The sequence below is a fragment of the Dinoponera quadriceps genome, unplaced genomic scaffold (assembly GCF_001313825.1).
Source record: "Dinoponera quadriceps isolate SergipeBrazil2010 unplaced genomic scaffold, ASM131382v1 scaffold586, whole genome shotgun sequence".
Lineage (NCBI taxonomy): Eukaryota > Metazoa > Arthropoda > Insecta > Hymenoptera > Formicidae > Dinoponera > Dinoponera quadriceps.
Window position 1 is genome coordinate 2,724,552 of NW_014554764.1, and position 22,412 is coordinate 2,746,963.

General features: G+C 44.4%; 1 protein-coding gene across 1 annotated transcript in view; it reads left to right on the top strand.

Annotated features, from left to right (window-relative positions):
• The first annotated feature begins 926 nt into the window (after positions 1-926).
• The window catches only part of LOC106741667 (hemicentin-1-like), a 32,147-nt gene continuing 10,661 nt past the window's right edge, over positions 927-22,412 (top strand). The window contains exons 1-2 of the mRNA XM_014613901.1: positions 927-1,014; positions 11,217-11,490. Coding sequence (XP_014469387.1) covers positions 11,337-11,490 — 154 coding nt within the window. The 5' untranslated portion in view covers positions 927-1,014; positions 11,217-11,336. The remainder of the gene's footprint in view (positions 1,015-11,216; positions 11,491-22,412) is intronic.

Below are 22,412 nucleotides of genomic sequence, written 5' to 3' on the forward strand. Positions count from 1 at the left end.
TTTTCCCATCATAATTTTAAGAAGAAAATTGTTTATTTAGGTAAGGTTGTTGGAGCACGTATTTTGCTGTTGCTTCGCCTATTGGTTTCGTTTTTTGTATTCACTTTATATTGTTGCTTACTTTTTTTGGTTCTTTCATCAATAAAGCTATTATTATGTTTTATTAGTATTATTGTTGTGTTGCTGCTGTTAAATACCTGATTTTGGCCAGAACGTTCGTTCAGTTTCAGACAATTTGTATTAGAAACTTGCAAAAGTTCATCTGATTATGGATGGTTCCACTGATTCGAACGATGAGAGAGTAAATTTACAAACGTGGGACCGAACTATTACTTGAGATGAAATGTGGTGGAAAATGGTAAACAACGGCGACACAGAAGACAGATAACTGTATCATTTTGATTGAACATGGTGTGTACAGTTTTGTTATTCATTATTAAGAGAAAAATGATTAAAAAGAATCCGACGAACTTTCGCAGGCTCCCAATACGTACAATCCGCACGATGCAACATAAATGATTTTCCATTTTTCGAGATAAATTGTTGGAGAGTCGCATGAGTGTGTGTGTGTGTGTGTGCAAATCCTATGAAAGATTACAGGAGAAAGCGAAGTCAAAGAGGGCCAAAAGAATGCAATATCTTCGCCAGAGTAGAGGAGGAACGTGCAGTCTAGCAACGCGCATGATTCGATTGATATACTCGTCGAATATGGATCGATTGCAATGTGTGTTTTTTTTTTGACGAGCTTAGTTTCTTTTTGGGTCAAAGGGCTTCGTTTCGTAGGCATATCACGGGGGCGCCAGTGCATGGTCACTACAAGCACGTGGTGTAGTTATAGAGGTCGCCTAGAGAATCGGGAGCTTTCAAAGCCCGCAGCAGTCAGTCGGCAGCCGCCCGTGCTGTACCAACCGGGGGTGATATTTTCCGCTCTCGCAAATTTCGCTTCTCGTCTCACCATCGTAAAAAACACTTGACACGGGCTCGTGACAAGCAGTAACCGACAGATTTATAACGGTAAGTGATGAGAATAGCCGACAAGTGAATTCTTTATCGCAAATTTAACTTGGAAGTGGTCGGTGAAAAGAAAGAAGAAAAAGGCCACGTTTGTGAGTATATAAGTTGATACGTCGTTTCTTCTGACGGAATAAAATTTTATTTTCCGGATTTGTGGTAAATAGTTGATGAACTTTTCGAAGATTTCATATAATATATGAACTAGGAAAACGGGAAAGAAAGAGAGAGAGAAAGAGAGAAAGAGGAGGGACGGGAAACAGAAAGTAATATTTATTACTGACAGTGTGAATTTTTACGGTAATTAACAATGCTCGTACGCTCACGTGGAAATCAATAAAAGCGTTGGCCGTGTATGTTACGATTAATTAGTATCTCCTTTTGCTTATGTGTGGCTTGTTACACGTTAGTTAATTAGTTTTCTGAGCGTCAGCTGAAAAGGGACGAAAAGAAAAGGAAAGCGAGACATTTCGAATCGCAATATAATAGCGTTGCATTTGTCAGTCACATTTCCGAGTAAGAATTAATCTCACGCATGAATCCCTAATTTCCGGTTAGGCACGCGGGAAACGTGACCATTTTCTTTTGCTACGTCACAAATCGTATTTTTAAAACCTCGCTTGAAAAATGACCTTTTCTCTTTTTTTCTCTTCTCTCTCTTTCTCCTCTTCTACGGTTGTTCAATAGACGGAATGCTAATGATCTTTCTAATGAAAGCTGCTTGCTCGGTATTTGCCGTCTTAAAAATCTTCTTCCCTTTTTTTTACTCTTTTATTCTGCTTTGCATATAAACTTCTTCTCGATTTCTGCGTAATATCTCTAAAATTATCGACTGATGGAACATAGCACAGACCTCGAAGCATAAAGGATGTTAAATACTTAATGCAGCGCATAGTAGCGCAGTATCATAATACGTACTTAAACTATGAGAGAGAGAGCGAGGGGTGGGGAGGGAGGGAGAACAGAGAGATAGGAGAAGGAACGGACGCGATGGGGGAAATTTATATAAAAAATAAATAAACTCGAAGATACACGCGCACACGCACACTCTTACACGTACGATGCTTAGATAGACCTTTTTATGAAGAGCGCGTTTCATAAATCTACGACGGGAAAGAGAAACAACACATATATTTAGAAATTTATTTAGTTCCAGAGTCATACTATACTAGTTTAAATCGCGGGACTGAATAAAATATAAAGATCAACTGTGACATCACACAGTATATTCTCCGCTCGAGGTATGCGCGCGCGCGCGGCGGCTTGACTTCGTGCTTTTTCCGCCCCCCTGAATGATGCATAACTACCGATAACCAACATCACACGGGCCTCCTTTAATCGATTTCACATGCCGCGTCCGAATAACGCGGTTGACACGATCAACGATCCGTCCTCCTATCCGTCTTCCTATGTAAATGATTCGGTACAAGGGTCGGAGGATCGGTTGAGCCGACCGTTCAATTTCCATCATAAGTGCGCGCGTCTGTGAAAGGATCCATATTAAACGACAACCATGAGAACAACGGTGACGACAATTCAAATTCATCGAACTGGCGCGACCCCGGCAACGGCACGGATGAAAATTTGACCTATGGATCATTTGGCGGATGCACGGGCGTGCTCATTAATCGAATGCCATTAAAATAAATCCATAGAAAATCGCGACGGCTTCGCGATGATTAAAGCACCGCGAGGCTACTTAAAAGCTGTTAGTCGCCAGCCGGCAATTTATATTGAAATTCAATACGAACTTAATACGAACTCTTACCATGCTTGACGAATTTTGTAACGTAAACGATCACCTGGGATCGTTTTGTAACTCAATGAGTTTTTACTTATACTATGAATAAGACAGGTCCCAGGTTATTCTTGTTGCACAGATTAGGTCTCTAAATATCCAAATAAAAAGTACATATTGGTTTCCGATCAGTAAAATATTAAATGATCATTATTGTCGCAATAACAAACTTGTCGTAATTTTGCGTGAATTCGCGAATCAATCGATTGATCCTGTTGCGAAGCCACTGACAGCATTGGACGTACTCCGAGCATCTCATACTTCTTCGTCCACCGGCTCATCCGATTAGGTATAGGTTTTCAAATCACTGCAAGGATGTCAGCATCTTCCAAGTAATCTGCATTAATGCGCTTAGGAAAGCGAAGTTCTCGCGGAAGTTAAGTTGACGTAGTCTCATCGCAAAGTTGCACTGTTACCTACTTAGATTAAGAAACGACGCCCTAATTCGAGAGGGGGGTGCGGGTATATGTGGCTGCAATATTCATAAGTATTCGTAAATACGACGCGTCATAACTCTTTCAATTATTTCGCCGGGAAATTTACAGAGCTCGCGAAGTTTTCCCCGACGGACGTCGGAGAAAGTTCTCCGGCGCGTTAATATTCACGTATATATTAAGAAAAAGGGCGTATCCGCGCCGAATTCCACCGACATCGCTCCGCGGAATTGGGAACGCGAATAACGGGAGGAGGGGGGGAGGGGAGAGCAACGATGCTTAGCATTTTTCTCCGGCGATACCCGCCGAATAATGGTTCACGTGTAACGGTCTCTTTGTGTACCCGATGATCTCAGCAATAAATTCGACGTGTTACGAAGGAGAAGGAGTACGTGCCAGCTTTGCTAAACGTCCGGCATACTCACACATTCATTCACTTACCCACTCACCCACACACATATACACACTCAGCCGGGTTACCGTCGAATAAGTTGCAGTCTCCGGCTACGGAACCGGCTCTATGTTCGGTCTTGTTTTAAATGGCGACGGATCGACCCGGCCGACCTTTTAAAGTATTCTCTGATAAATTACGCCCGAACAAAAGGTCGGCTGAGGAACCGCGTCTCGCGGTGCTGATTCGATTGCGGACGCGAGGGACGTCTGCGAGATTTCTTACTTTCCCACCACTGCGTTTTCTCTGCTATTCTTACGACCGTTTCTCTTCTTCTCTCTCTCTCCCTCTTTCTCTCTGCGCTGCATATTAGCGGCTTCAGCAGCTGCGATACCTATTGTTCTTCCCACGCTCCTGTTTGTTCTCTAGACGCTCTCACGACCGATTTACGTACAGTTCGCTGCCGGACGTCGCGCATATTTCGCGGAAAATTCGCGAATTGACCGAGACGATCCGAGTCTAAATTTGAGCTCTGTGTTAACCGGTTTAGGACGGGCATACTATATTTAATTTGAATATCTCGAGACAACGGTTTAATATTTTTCAGTGATTTAAGTATCGTTTTAATCACGCTATACATTTTCATACATATCCTCTTCTACGATATTTGCGATTTTCGAATCTGAGGATCGCATTCGCGTTTTATTTTATAGTTGTCTAGTAAAATTCGAAAATTTTTTTCGCTCATTGTCATTATTGAGATAAGAATTTTATTCAGAAAAGAATAATAATAATAGAGAAAAGAGAAGAATCCATTTATTTCACCGTTGAAAAGATTTCGATTTTATCGCGCGTACGTAGATAATATCGCAGGATCGCGCGCTCATTATATAGACCAGGTATCTCTCTCTCTCCTCCTCTCTGCGAATGTACGTTAAATTTTTGGCTCCACAATCCGCTAATTCTTTTGTCGTGAAGCATAAATATCATAGCTATTTCTTCGCGCGCTTACATCCTGATCGACGCTAAATCCAATACGAAGTGCGCGAATAGCGCACATTTTTCCTCAGTTTTTCCTTCTCTCTCTCTCTCTCTCTTTCTCTCCCTCCCTTTTCTCCTTTTTCTTGCTTTCCCACTCTTTGTTTCTTTCGTATATCCTCCGTTTTTATACCATTTTTTATACTTCTCTTTTCGACGGAATTTCTGGGAATTCCACCGCGTCGAATTATTTGTGCTCTTACGATCAATTCATCGCGATCCACGCGCGAGATATCGAAACATGAAGTCGAAAATGTCGTCCTCTTCCTCTCTCGGCTTCCCCGACACACGTAGTAACATTAACTTTGGCCAAAATTGGGGAACTATACTTGCAAACTAAGAACTATTAATACCTCGGATCATGTTCTTAGCACAGAGACTCTACAGTGGATTACCTATAATACGATTCGCTGATAAATTCGTTGATCCAACTAACTTTTGCGATCAGAGAAGAACGCGGCTTCGAATTAAAAGTTTCGAAGAAAAAAAGAATCGGGACAAAAAAGAACATAGTTCCAAAATTTTATAATGTGCCTTACGGAGAGGGCACTCGTGTGGATACACGTGTACCGTTTATCACCTGCTCGTGATTTCGCTGGCGATTCACGGCGTCGTAAATCGGACACGCGATGTCCGCCGCGAGTCTCGCTCCCTAATTGCACGCGATTGATAATCTGCGGTTAATTCGTACCAAGGAACTACGCGGATTACGCGAATTACGTAAATCACGCGTATCCAAGTGAATAATTTTTAATGTGGTGCATTGTATTTGGTATAATTTAAAGATCGCTATTATCCCGAATTGAAATTTTGGAGCGAGGACAAGTGTCGGTATCGTGAAAGTGGATTTCTGTTAATTCATAAACCACTTAGGTAGGCGCAAAGTATCCTTTAAAAACATCAAAACAGCATCCAAATTTAAACTCGGGACCATCGCTTCTATGTCGTATTAATGATGTCGAGACAACGAGGAACGTGTCTTCGCCGTATTTTCGCCGGGGGGATCGATTGTTCCACAGCGCGGGCGGTGTATTTCACGAGTCTGGCGCGCAGAAATCTCCGGCGGCTTTCATAAGACGGAAGTTTCCCTTACCGCGTGGCCGCGCGCGCAGTGAGCGGAGATTGAATTATTTTTCTTTCCTTGCTGCGCGAACGGCATTGCACGCGTCAAGAAGTAAACAATTACGACGATTGAACGGGTGTTTGCGCAACAATATTTTCAGCGGACGCTTTCAGCGCGTCGTCAATAGCCGAATTATTCGCACAATAGTGAGAGAATACACATCGTTCCTCTACCGGCGTAAAACATCTCTGCGTTATACTGTATATCTATATATTTCTACCCGATAACTTTTCCCCTCCTCCTCCGAGATGTGCAATAATACGTTAAACGGTCCAAAGAGTACAAAGGAGCACGTATGTGTAAAGAAGGAGCGCGAGCTCCGGCGGCACACGTTTACCTGCCGCACATGAAAAGTTAATTGTTAAGTGTTTCGCTAATAGCATCACGCTGTAACACAGGCTGAATATCATTGAAATTATTATGTGTGTTGTAATATTTCGTGATGTACCGTAATCACATATATGGACGAAAAACTCATATATAATTTTATATAATCATATGTAATCATTTTTTCCGAGACGTTTAAATAGCTTTCTCAAGACTTCAGAGAAGAATATTAAAATCATACACATCCCTAATAGCATACTGAAAAAAGTATTACATTCAAGTAATATTTACGTCAAATATTTCAAATAAAATGATTACTCTAATAATCCTCAGCAAATAGTTGTTTGAATGCAGCACTATTTTCCTTTCAATATACTAATTATGAACTCATATTTGAATATTCATATATATTCATTGTACACTCTAGGGAATTTTACCTTCAGAATGATAAAATCTATCTATCTATCTATCTACTTTGTCCCCTTTTCTCCTCTCGAAAAAAGCTTTATGATAAAGTGGACGCTTGAGGAATGGTTCTTTTGTCGGAAAATGCGCGCGCAAAGTAGCGACATTTGCGGACCGCCATTAGACACATATATAGCAATTAATTGTCAGTTGCGAGAGCGAAGTAACATACGATCTGGTCGCAACGGTATCCTCCCTTCCGTCCGCGAATGCCGTTTCGCTCTTCCGTCACTGACCTTCTTCGAAGCGCGTTTCGCTCGCTGCACTGCCATCGATCGTGGCATTTATGCTATCTGGCGTTTCAATTTTTTCCTCTCTTCTTATCCTTCCTCTTCTACTTGTCCTTCTCTTTCCTACCTTTCTCTCTCTTCCCTCTCCTTTTTTATTACGGAATCAGATAGCGTCGATGCCTATGATGATTTATCGATAAGTCTCGGGCCGACTTACTTTTCGCATGCGTTCTTACGGGCTGTCTCGTTCACGAGACCTGCTGAGTGATCGTGATTATTCAAGAGCCGCTACATGAAAGCGTGAAAGTTTCATGCTCGCGATGGGCGAAAGACGCGATTCTTCTTGTAAATATTCGAGATTCACCCTCGCGGTTCGGAACGAAGTTTAATAATTACAGAACTCACCCGCCGTCGCTGTCGCTTGCATTCCCCCTCAAGTTTGTTGCGCGGTTTCTCATCGGGGCTCCTTTTCCGGTATCGGTGGCCGATTGCAACAACGTGACATCGCCGGCGAGTCGACGAGGATGATCGATCGATTTTGAGACGTGCCGCGAGTTGAATTCCCACGAGCACCGGCAGAGAGCCGGGTCCCTTTGCTAGTTGGAGAACCCTTGTGGAACTTGAATCCCTCCGAGCGAGTCTCGTAAGAGCGAATGTAAAATGAACGCCGATAAAACGAACGAAACAACCGCTCGTCCCGCGCATCTCAAATTCCCGGACATTATTTTACATTTGGCTGTAACAGTGTACTGTTTTGCCGTTAATCTGCGCATGATCGAACGAAGAAGAAGAAAGACATGGAGTTATCGGAGATGCATTCGTTCGAGTCGTACGAGTACGGCTCAATTAGGCAAATTGCGTCTTATTCGTTTCCCGTTTCACGTGTATTTGCGTATGTATGCATCGCTGAATCAAGTTGTTTGACAAGAACGACTTTGAGAAGAAGCATCCCTCTGTCAAATTGAAATTTACGTAAATCCACGTTTTGCTCGCGATACTCGCGTGTACCTCGTTCTCTGTATTCTTTATTATCGTTTTTGCTCCTTGTTAACTTTTCAGCCCTGGATAGAGAGAGGTATTATCGTTACGAGGCGAAATGGCGACTAATTTGAGGGGGAAAAATTTCTCTCTTTAGTCTAAAGTTAACGCATGGTATGTGGCCTACATTGCACGACGCGGCATTACGACGCAGAAATACCGGTAGCTTTAGCCTGTGATCTTCTCTCGCGGCTCTCTTTCTCTCTCTCTCTCTCTCTCGGCGAGGGCTTGACGTTATTTTAACAATCGGGGCGCTTTAGTCTAAATTATCTCGGTGCGCGAACGCGATAACATCCGGCGATCTTCGTGCCGGCCAGCCTCATTGTTAAACATAGCGACAACGCGACACGTTGTATATGACGTAACACATCATAAAGTGTTGAGGACAGTTTGCGCGGAAGCGTTCGCGGCATCAACGGTGTGTGTATCCACGGTGTAAACCCTTTCCAAATGTAATGTACAACTTGCATCATTATAGCGAAATGATGGTCTTGTCCTCCTATTAACTGCAGTTCGCGACGTTTAAGAGGCGGTAGATTTAAATTCGTGCAACGCGAGTCGCAAAGTGACATTTCAGAGCCCATTAACTACGTTTTAAAGCCAATTAACTTGGTAAATACTTCGGAATGTGATATATTCAACGTATAATTATAGAAAGTAACTAAAAAATGCAGATAATTATCGAAAAAGAATGACAATGAGAAAGCGAGAGAGAGAGAGAGAGAGAGATGGAGGGAGGAAAGGAAACGAACGATGGTGGAGATTTCAAGAATTTTCCTTGTGCAATTTTCTCGCCAGCGAGCACACACGTATAATTGCGAGCACGTCTTCCGAAAAGTCTGACAAGAAAAGCGGCGAACGTCGCGGTGAAAATGCTCTTTACAAGAAACGCAGCGAGCTACTTCAACTGCGATTTCAGCAGTAGGTCATGCGATTCGTCGCGTCATAAATATCGGTGGGAAACGACTTCCCGGAGCGTTGTAACGGATCCCGTATGCTGCTCCCAAAAGCCGAAAAGCAGTATCGTTATTCCGGAGAAAATCTTCGGGAGCCGCACGTATTGCGATACCACTGTCATTGGCACCGTCTCTCGGCGCGCATCTCTCTGGCTGTTGCGCGCACGTATAAATTATTTTTCACGTACGTGTGCATTCGTAAATATCTCATCGGTCACGCCATTTGTTCTTCCTCCTTCCTCTCTTTCTCTCTGTGCACCGTATTGCTTTACCGTGGAGACCCAAGTAAAAATTTTCGCTCAATGTTAAATCTTTAATTCTACAACGCGATAACAGCCAAGATAGCGAAATAGATTCAATTTCAATTTTCGGCCATCTATTAGGCGGGAATTATGCTTGGATGCGTTAAAGCAGCATCAAAATTTCGACCCGTGGGTGCAACACAAACACAAGATAACGATTGTGCATCGTGTGCGATCGTGTGTGTGTATGCAAACGTCGAATGGCACAACGATGCAAATTTCGCCATAAAAATTCTCCTGTTCGTGTGTTTTCACGCGTGTCGCGCGAAATAACGTATCGTAAATTCCCGCGCGAGAACACGGAATACACGCAGTGAGATACCGTCGCGCTGTTGCTGCTGTTGCCGCTTTTTAACCTCGCGCTGTTCCGTAAACTTAGCAATATTCGAGCCCCAGCTCGCGATACCTCCTCGCGCAAACGTGAATAAAACGATCGATTTCGAGCGGCAATTAAAAGAGCACGGTATTTTCCGCGACCGAGATGACTGCGCGCGCTCGCTCCTAGAGAAAAGCTCTTATCGCCGCGGAAATATCGTTCGCGCAAGAATGGCAAAGGTTTGCATTGCAAATCCATTTACTTTGTTATTCGGACGCAATAATCCGGCCGCCTAACGACGCCCGGCCGCCGCCGCCGTGTATGCGGATCCGTGCGCGCATATTTCCGGACGAAAACCGCGAAGGCATCCCAACCTTCTCTCTTTCTCTCACTCACACCCCCTCGGTGTGCTCTTTCACGGTGAGATCGCGGTTTTCGCTCTATGACCGCGACCGGCTGTAGCTGGCTGCATTTCCGAGGAAACTGCGAAAGTTCCGTTTTCCTTCTCTCTCTCTCTCTCTCTCTGTCTTTATCTCTCTCATAACCACTGCCACGTTCGCCCGTTCCCTTACAATTGCACGAAGTGACGTTACCCTCGTCTTTTCGCCGCTTCACCTTTCTTCCTACCGAATTCTCCTTCCGTTCTTCTTTCCTCTGTTCCCTTGTTCTTTTCGTCACTGCCTCTCTCTCTCTCTCTCTTTCTCTCTCATTGTCGTTTTTCCACAGAGTCCCGCTTTTTAATAATTATTCCACGAGTCAAGAGAGCAAGGTGGAAACATGCCGAGACCTAACGAGTCAAACTCCGGAGCGTCGATTCTGTTAGACGCACGGACGCCTCCGGAAACAATATAAGCAAAGTTCGGACGGAGTTCCTCCGGTTGCTTCCTGCTCCATTTCCGGAACTTATGGAAAGACCGAAGAAACGGAATTGCGTTTTCCGCGCGCGCGATCTTTTCTTCTCACTCCTGTATCCCTCTCCTCTGAATATGGACCAGCAGGGAGAGAAAGAAGCATCCGGGAAAGGAAGAGTAAGACACTCCGGTGGGCGCATCGGGATAATAAAATAATAAATTTTGGGAGCGCGACGACTAAATTCTCGCGCCTGTTTCCGGTGCATTCGAATTTTAGCTTTTCCGCCACCACCACGTTGCGCGTCCGCAACGTGACTTTTGTTTTTGTTTATTCGCGCGCTCCGCACTACGTGATGCATATACATGAACAAAAACGATATAGAACAACGTACGCACTGCGGCATCAACCCCGGCAAGTAACCCGGCCGATTTCAGTTCGCTCGCTCGTGATCCTCGTTAAATTCGCGTAAGAAGAAAGATGAATGTATAATACACTGCAAAATCGCGCGTAATCGTTTCGTGAAACTCCCGAGAGATGCATCGACCGTTTCGACCACGTGTATTGTCAATCTCGGAGAATACATTACGTATACGCGATCCTGCCGCTGGATAAATGGGGAAAGGGATTACGCGAGAAGCAATCTTGCATTGCACAAATATACAATAAAAGCGGAAGAAACAAAGCGACGCTCTCTCCGCTCGGGGGAGGACTCCCTTGATTATCGATTCCCGCCTGTTTCCAATTCGCAGTTCCTCCGTTTTATTTGTCTTCCCGATTACACGGCATGAGACCACTGTAATATTCATTTATCGATGCCCTGATACCGTATCGGTGTGTGTATATGTGTGTGTGTCTGGTTAATATATCCATGGAACGAATACTCGGGCCCTCGGTAAGGACGTCCGACGTCCCTCAGCTTCACGTTTGGATTTCAGAACACGGAGAACACGGGGCCCTTCTTTGCGAATCGCGCGCGGCCGCACCGCAACCTCGTCGACGATCGCCTGGACTGCATTCGTAAAAACTACGGGGGATGCGAGACACGGTGACGGGCGATGACGGGACAAGCGTGGGGGTCGAGGTTCCTCCTCGTTCTGGCGACGATCACGATCGTCATCGCCAATTATCAGCGGCATCGCGACAGGTCCCACCTGCGCGAACAGCTTGTTAACGGCCGCAAAATCACCAGGAATATCAGTCAACTGCAAGGTGCGTTACACGAGACGACTCGAGATATCCATCCGCGAAAGAGACACCGCGATTATGTTTTTTTGCCGAACGTGTCGAGAGCGAGACGTCGCTTGAATGAACAGTCCCGACAAATTCTCTTAACCCGTTCAGAGCACTTCACTTTCCAACATAACGATTCGTTGAGGAGAAAAAATTAATCCATCAATAAAAAATATAACTTATTGTTGTTCAGGCAGCAATATTAACCCCTTCGCTTTCATAACTTAAGACGCACAAGTGAGTCCGACGCGACGGACGCGTATTGACGGACAAACGATACTTGAATTCGCGCAACAATTCCGCGATACCGCTGTAATAATATAATAAACGCGAGATCCGAAAGGGATCGAAAGGAGAGAGGAAGTTCGGTCGGCTTAATTATCCGCTCTCTAAAGTTGATCACTACGTACGGCCGCCGGGTCGCCGGGAAACTGCAGAAGCTGTAAGAGTGATTCGTCTGGCGCGAAAGTTAGTCGGACTTTCCGTGTGCACCTCGGCTCACCGCTGAGCCCCGAGCGAGGGCACGGGAGGAGAGCATCCAAGTTTCGACGCCCTGTAAAATTTTACGACGTGCCGCGATCTACGGTGATCAGACCTCTTTCTCTTTTTTCCTCGTGTAAGGTGTACCTCGACGCGCGAGAAACGCGTCCTCGTGCGACGTTTCCCCCTGACGTAAAAGAGAGGAGGACACGCCGCTTTTTCCAAGTAATTAAAGCGACGCAACGAACATTGCCGTTAAGAGGATTAGAAGATTGCTAGTTTTTCCTATTATTTTACGATCTTTTTTTTTTCTCTTTCTTCCCTTCTTCTTTTTTCTTTGTTCTTGCGCGCGCGTACTTTGCGTTCTTGGAAATTTTAATTGCGTCGTCTGTTCCATTTCTCTGTCTCGACGTCGGCACTGCCGCCAGCACCACCGCTACGTTTGCGAGGCTCTCGTCGTTGTCATTTTTGCCATGTCTCGCTACGCGTTTATAGGAATCGTTTCGTATTCTTCAAAAGCTCAGCGGCGGGTTGGTTCTCCCATCGAATATCAATTCAAACGTCAATTCCGCTCGCTCGCTCGTCCGGATATTTACTTTCAACGCAAATTTACAGGCTGACCTCTTCGCTGAGAAAGAAATAGATAGATAGATAGATAGATAGATAGAGAGAGAGAGAGGGATCTGGCGAAAAGATCCGCGCATCCGTTTCGAAGCAGCTCCGTAGCAGCGCTCGGACTTCAATCCGGCCGAACCGATTAAGGCTTTAAAGAGTGGTGTCGGCCGCCCTGCAGTCAGCCGTATATGCTGAGGATCCTCATGCAAGTGCAATTTCGAGTCTCGTCGACGAGGGTGCGGCGAAAAAAGTCGCAGAGCTGCGCTCGAGACACGTCTTCTTATGTCATTTCGTCGTGACGTCGCTCGAGCTCTTTGTACCTCGAAGCTTATTATCGCGGAACGTCAAACAATTCCCGCTGCGCGAAGGATATATTAAAGTGTACGTAAAGTAAATAAAAGTATTACATGTATATAAATGAGATATAAATTACGACTCTCTACAAAGACACACGGAGGAAAGTATATTACGACGCATAGCGCACGTACTTGCAGACTTTTCGCTCTCGTCTTATCGACCTGTAGATTCGGAAAAAAGTCATTTTCGTGCGAAGATCTCTCTGTCTCTCTCTTTATTTCCTGTGTAATAGCGTTTGCATTATACCTAGTGGTTTGGAGTGACATGTGCGGTTTCCTGTCCTGAAATCCTCATGAAAGTCTAATCCGGTCGTCGGTAAGATCGCTTCTCGAAAGCCGCATTTACGGTAATACGATGCAATTTCATCAAGGATTTTGGAAAAACCACCGCTACCACCACCGCCGCCTCCAACGCCATCGTCGTGGTTTCATTGCATTAAGGTCGACGTAACTCTGTCTGTAAGTGTACGAAGAAAAGTTCTCGGGCCGGTTTTACTTCGTCGCGAGCGAAAAAGGGGAATACTTTTAGTTGTACCACTTTTGCACCATTTGTCGTGCATTTTTTATAGTTCCTTTTCACTTCCTGCGAGACAGTTTAGACAGATCGAGGTGGACGGGCGTGATGTAAATTTCTCTCGCCGAAATGTATCGAATTAGAAATGTAATTATTGCGATTTGGTTAATGAACGAATCGATCGGCCGATATCTTCGCGTGTGCGCGAACACACACGCAATGTATGTTTATTCGGGCGCGCACGCGAACGTGGACGCATAAGTGAATAAATATGGTCAATACAAGCTGCTCGATGCAGTAACGATCGGCCGCCGTAAACGATGTAACGTGCAGCGAGAATAATTTCCGCGGAACGGTCGCGGAATCGAGTCGCATCGCGTCGCACCGTCGTCTCCTGTCGTGTCGCGAAAACTCAAAATTCTCGTCCCGGGAAGAATCAAGCGAATCAGTTTGTACGTGCGCGATATCGGCGCTTTTGTCGAGAGACGAGAAAGTTGCGTAGCGGTCGGATAGCCGTCGTCTGGATCGACCGATGAAATATTCAATTCAAAACTCGTTTGCGACTTGTCATTCGATTGCACAAGTACAGTGGCATTCCGGCGTGTGTGGACGCATAAGTGTTGGCTGCACACGTGTATATATTGTCCGGGGCTATTTGCGAAGTTTGCCATTGCCCATTCGCGTTGTGCATTTTACGGCTTCGGGCCGTAACGTCACACTGAGAATTGGAAATGAAATCTTCGCGTCTACCTCACTGGCATATGCCACCACCATATCGTGATTCGGGAAATAACTTTTTCGGGAAATTACGATTCACGCACCGGCTCGGGTGTATCAATTTCCACAAATTCTGCGCGAGTACGCGCGAGCGCACGCGCTTTTAATTCAACGTTGTAGTGTATATCTGCGCTGATGTAAAAATATAATAAAAAAGAATACTACGGCACCCAGCAACGAATAAGTGCTGCGTGCCGTAGTATTCTTTTTTATTATATTTTTACATCAGCGCAGATAATTAAAACGATGTTGATGTAATCCGAAAGCGCCGTGACAACATTGCTCGAAAATCATCACATCAAACAATAAAAACGGATATAGACGTCATCAGAGCCAAAGTAGGTGTAAATTATATTATTGAAATTGAAAAATGGAATCCATTTTGCTATTTTCATCTACTTTGTTGTAGAATTAAAGGTAACATAAGGCTAAAATTTCGACTCGAATGGTCGCGCTATACAATTTCACATTTTTCGAGCTTTACACATACACATACACACACATACAGACACATATACGCGAACGGATTGATGTCTCGATTACTCGTTAAATCCCAGCAATTTTCATAACGCGTGTTATCTTTCGGCATACACGGAAATGTAGAGAATACGTGTTACATCGTGTCGATATGATTTAAGTAGTTTTAGTCAATATTCAGGCAGTCTGCTATAGCGGTTTACTATACATCCGTGCTTGAAGCCTGAACGGGAATTGAATAATGCGTCGATATTGCTATCACACACCGTTACGAGGGTAGTTAACGACTGGATCTCATTTACGTTGTATCACGTTTGGCTCGGATCATTGTAACAAACAACGTAAAGGGTCAAACATCAACCGTGCGTAATATGCACGTTGACAAGGCGCACGGATTTAACGAAGTGAATAACGACATTCTCGAGGTTTTAACGAGCCGATCTGACATTCTGCGATTCTGACGTAATATTTTTCATCTTGCGCACATACGAAAGATACCGTAACTTTTTCTCAAACTACTCAACCTTTTTTAATGTGCAAAGAAAATATGAAATTCGAGTGCAGTTACTTTTTGAGAATAATTTATAAAAATTAGACCTTTGCAAAATCGATCCTTCCGACGGCAATTGACATTCACGTTGGTTATGAAAACAATTTAGAATATTTTATTTCGATTTGCATATCATATTGCGATTTGTATTTTAAACGATACTCCCGAATTCCGGGAGCGGAACAGACAGGAATCGATGGATATTCCGGTCACATTAACATAACAATTGTTCCAAAGCAGCACTGTTGACGAGAATCCCTTTGTAGTATTTGTGATATCAAACGAAACAACGTAGGGGGAGATACCGTGCAGTAGACAGTTATGGTGCACCAAACTTCTGATTTGTAATGAAGCGTGTGCGCGCGGAACGCTCGGAATACATAGCAGGAAGTGAATCCGTCCGTGTTGACATTTGACCTGTACATTATGCCGCGCAATTAGCTTCATTAGCTCCATTAGTATATTTTCGTCGTACCGACAATCAAATTGAAAATACACACGGCGCAAAAATTCTATGTAAGAAAATTTTCCGATGGGAAAGAAAATATTTTACACGACCGATAGAGACGCTTCTTGAAAGGCGTTCACGTGATTTGATACTTATTTTTCGCAATATATTAGAAGAGCGGCATGCTTTTGTCTATACAATTACCAACGCTAAATATATATATATTTATCATTTCAGTTATAATTTCAATCGAAAGATTTCTATGATTTTTGCAAAAGTGATAATACGAAGCCGTGAGTGGAAATACCGTCTGATATTTACACTTCGTGCAAAATTAATTGTGTCTTATTTGTGATTTTAAGTTAATGAGTTTTACATTAAAAATTCCACATTCTATTCTATCTTTTCTAAAGAGTCAGCGAGCATGAACGAAAAAGAGAAAGAGAGAGAGAGAGAGAGAGTGGGGAGGGGGGAAATAAGAAAGACGGAAGGAGACGGACAATTTTAAACGCGATACCTCGCAGCGGATAAAACGGTAATTAAATTACACGAAAATTAGCTCCACCTTCCGTTCGTTTCCATAACATTCGTACGCGGGAGATGTTCCCGGAAATGGCGATCCAATTACAGCGGCTAATTCTGACGGTGCAAGTTGTATAAGAGAAATGAAACTGCATAAATACTTGAGCGCGTTGCGCGTCAAGGTAACGCGGCCGGAGGAACGAGGGTGAAACGCATGTTGTAAAGGAGAGCGGGAGGGAAGGGCGAGGATGAAGGAATTACGCGCCCACGTTGGGTTTAATATCGCGCATCGGTTAGGCGGCGGGAGGTTGCCGTGCGTGGATTACACGCGAAGTTTCGTCGTTGCGGGTCGCCGGCGTGTCGTCGGTCGCGGCGGAATTGGCGTGGCGTTACACCTGTCCGCGGGTATCTTCCGTCAGGTTCGGGAAAGGGAATGGAGGTCACACCGGGACTACTCGTTGCCGTTGCAAATCGGATCACTTGTCGCTTTAATCAACCACGCTAGGCACTTTTGTGATATTGGTTTTCGCTCTGACTGATAGCTCATATCCTTCCGTTACTTAAGAGCGCAATTACAACTTTCGCAACTTCAGCATCCTTCGTGACGAAGGCAAGCAGGAAGGAAGGGAAGACTGACTAGGAGGAGGAAGAGTCTGGTTGTTGGTATCGCGAAGTTCCCTGACACGAGATCTTGTCGCGCGTAACCGACGTTTTACTTGGGACGATTCGCGGTAGTTTTGCAGCGAGTCGGGCTTCTCTCATTGAGGAAGATCGAGCACGCTCCGAATTTTTCGCGTGCCGTCTCACTTACCGTCGTTAGTTCATTTTTAATCTAATAAAAAATATATCGGGAAATGCGACATCACGAATTGCGGCAAATACATCGACGTAAAATAATAATAATATATATAATGACAATTAATAATTATTACTATTATCTTATTAAGCATTTATCGTACAATTAATACATAGTCATGATATACATTTTAACCAACTAAGTAATAGGAGAGGTGACAATTGAAAACTGATATTAAGCTTGATTTAAAAGAAAATAGATATGCGGAAAGAAAATCTTGGTTGAATTTACCCGACAATGAACAAACTAAACGCGTTTTGGTCGAAGGTAACGGAATTTCTGCTTTTTGAACTAATGCGGTTCTCATAACCGGAAATCCAGTTTTCTTCAAGCAAAAAGCTCACAGCTTGTCCATTGTCAAATAAATTCGACAAAACTTTAATTTCCGAATGGATAATCAAAAAAATAGCCAAATAAAATGTGCAGCGATATAAAAACGCGCGATCAACGCAAATGGGTCATATAAAATAGTATAAAAAACAAGAGCGTGCACGCAGTTCCGTTTCTATGCGCGGAGGAGGGTCTTTACGCGAGTTTCACGGCTGGCCGAACGATCGTCCGACTTATTACGCAAATTGGATTCACGGGCGGCGGTTCTTGAGCACAAAGTATTCGGGAAACTCCGTCCGAACGTCTCTCATCCCGACACGGGAGGATTGCGGAAGCATCAACAGGGCCGGCGAAACTGGCCGATGAAAAACGAGCGACAAGACGGATGGTGGAGCATCTTCGGCAATGCCGTGGCATCTCTGCCATAAGGCAATGTACGGAAACAAATGGTCTTCTGGATGTATATTTATTACGTTGGTGCTCTGTGACCTCGATCGTCGGGGAACCCGGCCGAAACGGCCGCTCGCGCGCTGGTGCCTCGGATTCGCATGAGCGATGGAAAGGAACACGGGATGGAGAAAGAGTGCGGCAGACCGAAGGGATTATGGACTTCTTTTCTCCAAGTATATGCGAGACGCATGATGGGTTGGTGGTACGCGCGTGCCTTTCCTTTCACATGAATAGGGTCAATGGTTCTTCCGATGATCTGATTAGAAACGTGAAACGGTCGAACACTTATTATTTTATTGCGCTGGTCCTTTATTGAATAAACCCTCCGACAAGGATAGCACGAGTATTTTTTCACGAGATACCGTCGCGGGTGAAGTCGATGAGCCGGACAACTATTGGTAGTTGCGAACGATTGTTATCGATAATGATGAGTGATACTTTAGATCAGGTATCGTTCGGAGCACTTCACTTTGTATACACTGCGTCACACATGTACAAAATATTCCATTAATGTAGTTCCACTCTTTAGGCGATTCGCAAATTTCCAATCAGGCGTACCACTGGAAAATAAATTTTTTATGTTTATAATTATGTAAGTGAAAAAATTATATTCAGTAAAACCATTTTTCCAGTAAGCGTTATTATAGTGTCAATGATAATAACTTCACATGCATATTGCTATTACCATTTTTTAAGTTAAAACCGGAAGAAGGCATAACTGAGGCCAAAAATGATTATAATTTCTGTGGGATTTCTCTCTTAGTGTATTATGTTCAAATATTCATGCATCATGACTATTGATTAATCGGTAAATTGGTAATGATGCGCCGAAACGGCAATTATGATGTATGAATATTCAGAAATGGCGCGTCTGATTGGAGATTTTCGATGTCACTAAAGCAAATGGGACTGCATTAACGAAGTCTTCTGTACGAGGATACATTCGAAGAAAGGAGAAAAAGAAGAAGTCAAATTCATTCACGAAAACTAAGCTCATAGCGCGAGAAATTATTCTCTCGCGATGTGGTTATCCGACGACTGACGAGGGGTGTCTCGAAGCGGAGACGAAACGCGGGAATGACGGTAATTTTTAGAGCATGCAAATAGGGCCACGTAAACGAGTTGGTACAAGCGCGTCAAATTAGTAACGCGGGCACCAAACGTTTTCACTGATCTTATTATCTCACAGGTTCACGGGAGCCTCACGTATCCGTATTATTCGAACGCTGATGAAACCCGGAGATCGCCGCTCGGGGACCCGATTCTCCCCCCGGATAATTGTAAAATTTAAATTCGGTCACTTTAAACGACGCGTTTGCTCGCTCCCTCGTTCGTTTGTTCGTTACCCGCGTTCCAATTAAGACAGCCTCGTCGCAATTAACGGCTGCCAAGCAAGTTTCCCTCCCGGGGAAGATCCGTGCGAAGGTATCGCGATAATCGATAAGAATTGCCTGCGGATCGGCGGTGAAACATCTTCGTAAATACTTCGATCTGAAAAGCGTACCGGGAAGGGACAGATTTTCTATGCTCATGGCTTTAACCGCTTCTCATCAGTGTTAATGGACGCTGAGCGTATGGTGATTTCGAACTTTTTTCATTACACGCCAACCACCGAATGCCTAATGGACGCGCTTTTAATTAACACCGCGCTCTCAGGAACGCGTGTGCGACCTTTCTCGTTCCTCCTCGTAAGACGTCGCAGTTATGCGCATCTTGCGCATTTTAAGGATCAGTTTTATCGTTGTGACGCATACAGAGTTCGATACTTACAACGACAAACAGGCGGAGAGGGAAAGAGAGGGAGATAGAAACGGTGCACAAAAGCGCACCATGATGCATCGAAGTATTACCGTATCTTCGAACGTGGAGCAGTCTATAATGCTTTTTTAATGTTGTTTGCACACGGTGCCACCCACTCGTTCGCTGCTATGCAGCGAACCGTTTCGCAATCTCGCAAGTTAATTTCTTCGCTGTACGCAGAAGTGCTTGCGAACAAGCTCGACCGCTATGGACGACCGTTGTTGCGTCGTGTACCGTCGTGTTGAACGTCACCCCGTTTCGCATCGTTAATCATTTCGCAATCGGCTCGTGAGAACAAAGCGATTGACGTCTCTTTTCACGATTTTCTTCGATTGCATCAGTCGGCCAGTGAATTAACAATACGGCTAATCGATCTTGCGCGTGCGTACGAACCATAACGTGATCTTGAGGGCGAATTGGAATAATATAAGTTGCGAGTCACTCGGGTCAAAGTAATGAGGCTGTAAATTTATTTTTTAATAATTCTTCAAATTTTAACAGCATTAATCTAAACACGATCTACAATATATTCGGTATTATCACAAGCCAACTCTTTTAAAATTGCACGTTTGAATGAATTCTTCGACTCCTGAGTTTGAGCGCTTCATAATTCAAGAGTCACACGTGGCAAGGAGAGCGGCGGAAAGCGGTATTACCGTAATTTGCGATATTTGTTGACTATTACGCGCGATGCTGTGTAATTGCAGTGTTAATTTAACGCAGTCGCTAAGCCGTGGTCAACTGCGGTCGCACGACAAATAACTAAAATCGTGCTCTCAAAGGCTCGGACGTTATCGTATGTTATAATTACCGGAAACCTCGTAACGCAACGCTACCTATCCGACTACCCCGCTCATCCGCCTCCCTGTGGAGCAATTTATTTTCAGACGTAACGATTACGACACGTAAAATACTTCAACTGGATAACACGAAATTTTCCGGGAACCGTCAAAGAAGAAAATCACCTTTTTTCTCCCTCTCTCTCTCTCTCTCTCTCACTCTCACTCTTCCTCCGTATCGTCCGGCTGCGGCCAGATTCCAGAGGATCACCATCCGTTCGTTTGTATTTTATGCGTTTTTATTACGTCACAAATAATTAACGTCACGTATCGAACGCGGCCGCGGAAAACGCGCCGCTTTTACACGTAAACTCGGCTCGGCGCACAGAAGCGTCGATTCGTTCCAACCAGCGCAGCTGCCGATTCACGTTTACGAACCGGATTATACGCGGAACGCGCGCTCGCAGCAGTCGTTTTAGTGGCACTAAAATCTCAGCGAACCGGCTTAACACCCGTTGCATTGCGCGCTGCGCGAGTAAGCGAGCGAGCGGCCACGCACTTGCAAGCACCGCCAATTGTTAGAACTTCGCCTCCCCCCCTTCCCCGCCGAGAGCGCGCCCGGGTACAATTAAAAACGAAAAGGCACGAATTATTCCCCGTAAGTGCTCGCACCCGCGTGGAAAAGAGAACGTAAATCACTCAGATTCTCTCTCTCGCAAAAGCTCGCCGTTTTCCGCCGCGAACTACTCCCTATTCACGCGCGCGCGTTATCTCGCTACCACGCTTGTTGTGCCCACCTAAATTTCGAGCAATCGTCGTCGGTGCGCGTTAAATCGAACGCACATCGAATAGCAGGTGAAATATTTGTTTCCGCACGTACGATATCGCATATGGAATGTATTAATCGACGAAATATCGGAGGCAAAGGAAGAAAAGGAGGAAGTCCGCTAAAATCGGCGGTCGGAATGCGATCTTCAGTTCAAACCACGTGAATAACCAAGCTGACGGCGGGTCCTGAGATTTTCAAACGTTTTAATATATAAGGCAGAAACAAGTATCGCACGATGCTTCGGCGAATGCTCCGCACACCAGCGTACATACGGTGGGGCTTTTGCGCAGCGACTCCCGCAGCAACAATTTCAAAGCTCAATTCAATCGGAATCCTTCTATTCGCTCGTTTTTCAACGTGGTTATTGTCTGGAGATCAGGCGAGGCGAGCAGGGCAGAAATAAAAACAAAGGACTCCTCCTCTCCGGGGCTGCGGGATGCAGCGGGTGCACGAAAATGAGAACACAGATGCGAATGGACGATCATAAGCGCGTAAGAATGCTTTATAGCTCGATGAGAAAAAGATATCGACAGTTACAAGTTCAATGCTTATATATTGCATTAATTCCTGCTAAAGAGGTTCGTTTGCGCACGAGACGTTTGTCTCCTTCTCTTTCTTCTCCTCCGGCGAATTAATCAGCTTATAAATTTTTCAATACACGATGATATGATTTCAACGCTATGAATTAGTGAAAACACTTTTGTATCTTTCGTGTGCAACTGCTGAATCAACATCAATTCCCTTCTGCGAATTTACCGTTTCATTGCGGTGACAATTTTTTATTCGTGTTTCAACTTGGCAACTATTTGTACTGGTTAAAAATCGTGCGTACGGATGAACGAAAGAAAATCATCGGAGGGGAAAGAAAAGACAGAAGAGAGAGGAATCTAAAATATCGCAAGTATTATGCGAGAGATATTTAATTCTCCACTCCGTTAAGCTCGATCTCACGCTGCCTTGATCGAATATTAATAAATTGATAGTACTGCGCGGCCATCGAAATGTACATTTGCTGCGTTCTCTTAATCCATCGGACCATCGATACATCTCCGCCACATTTCAACCGACGTTTCCGACGTTTCACAGAGAGCCTATGACAATAAAATCGTAAAGATGCG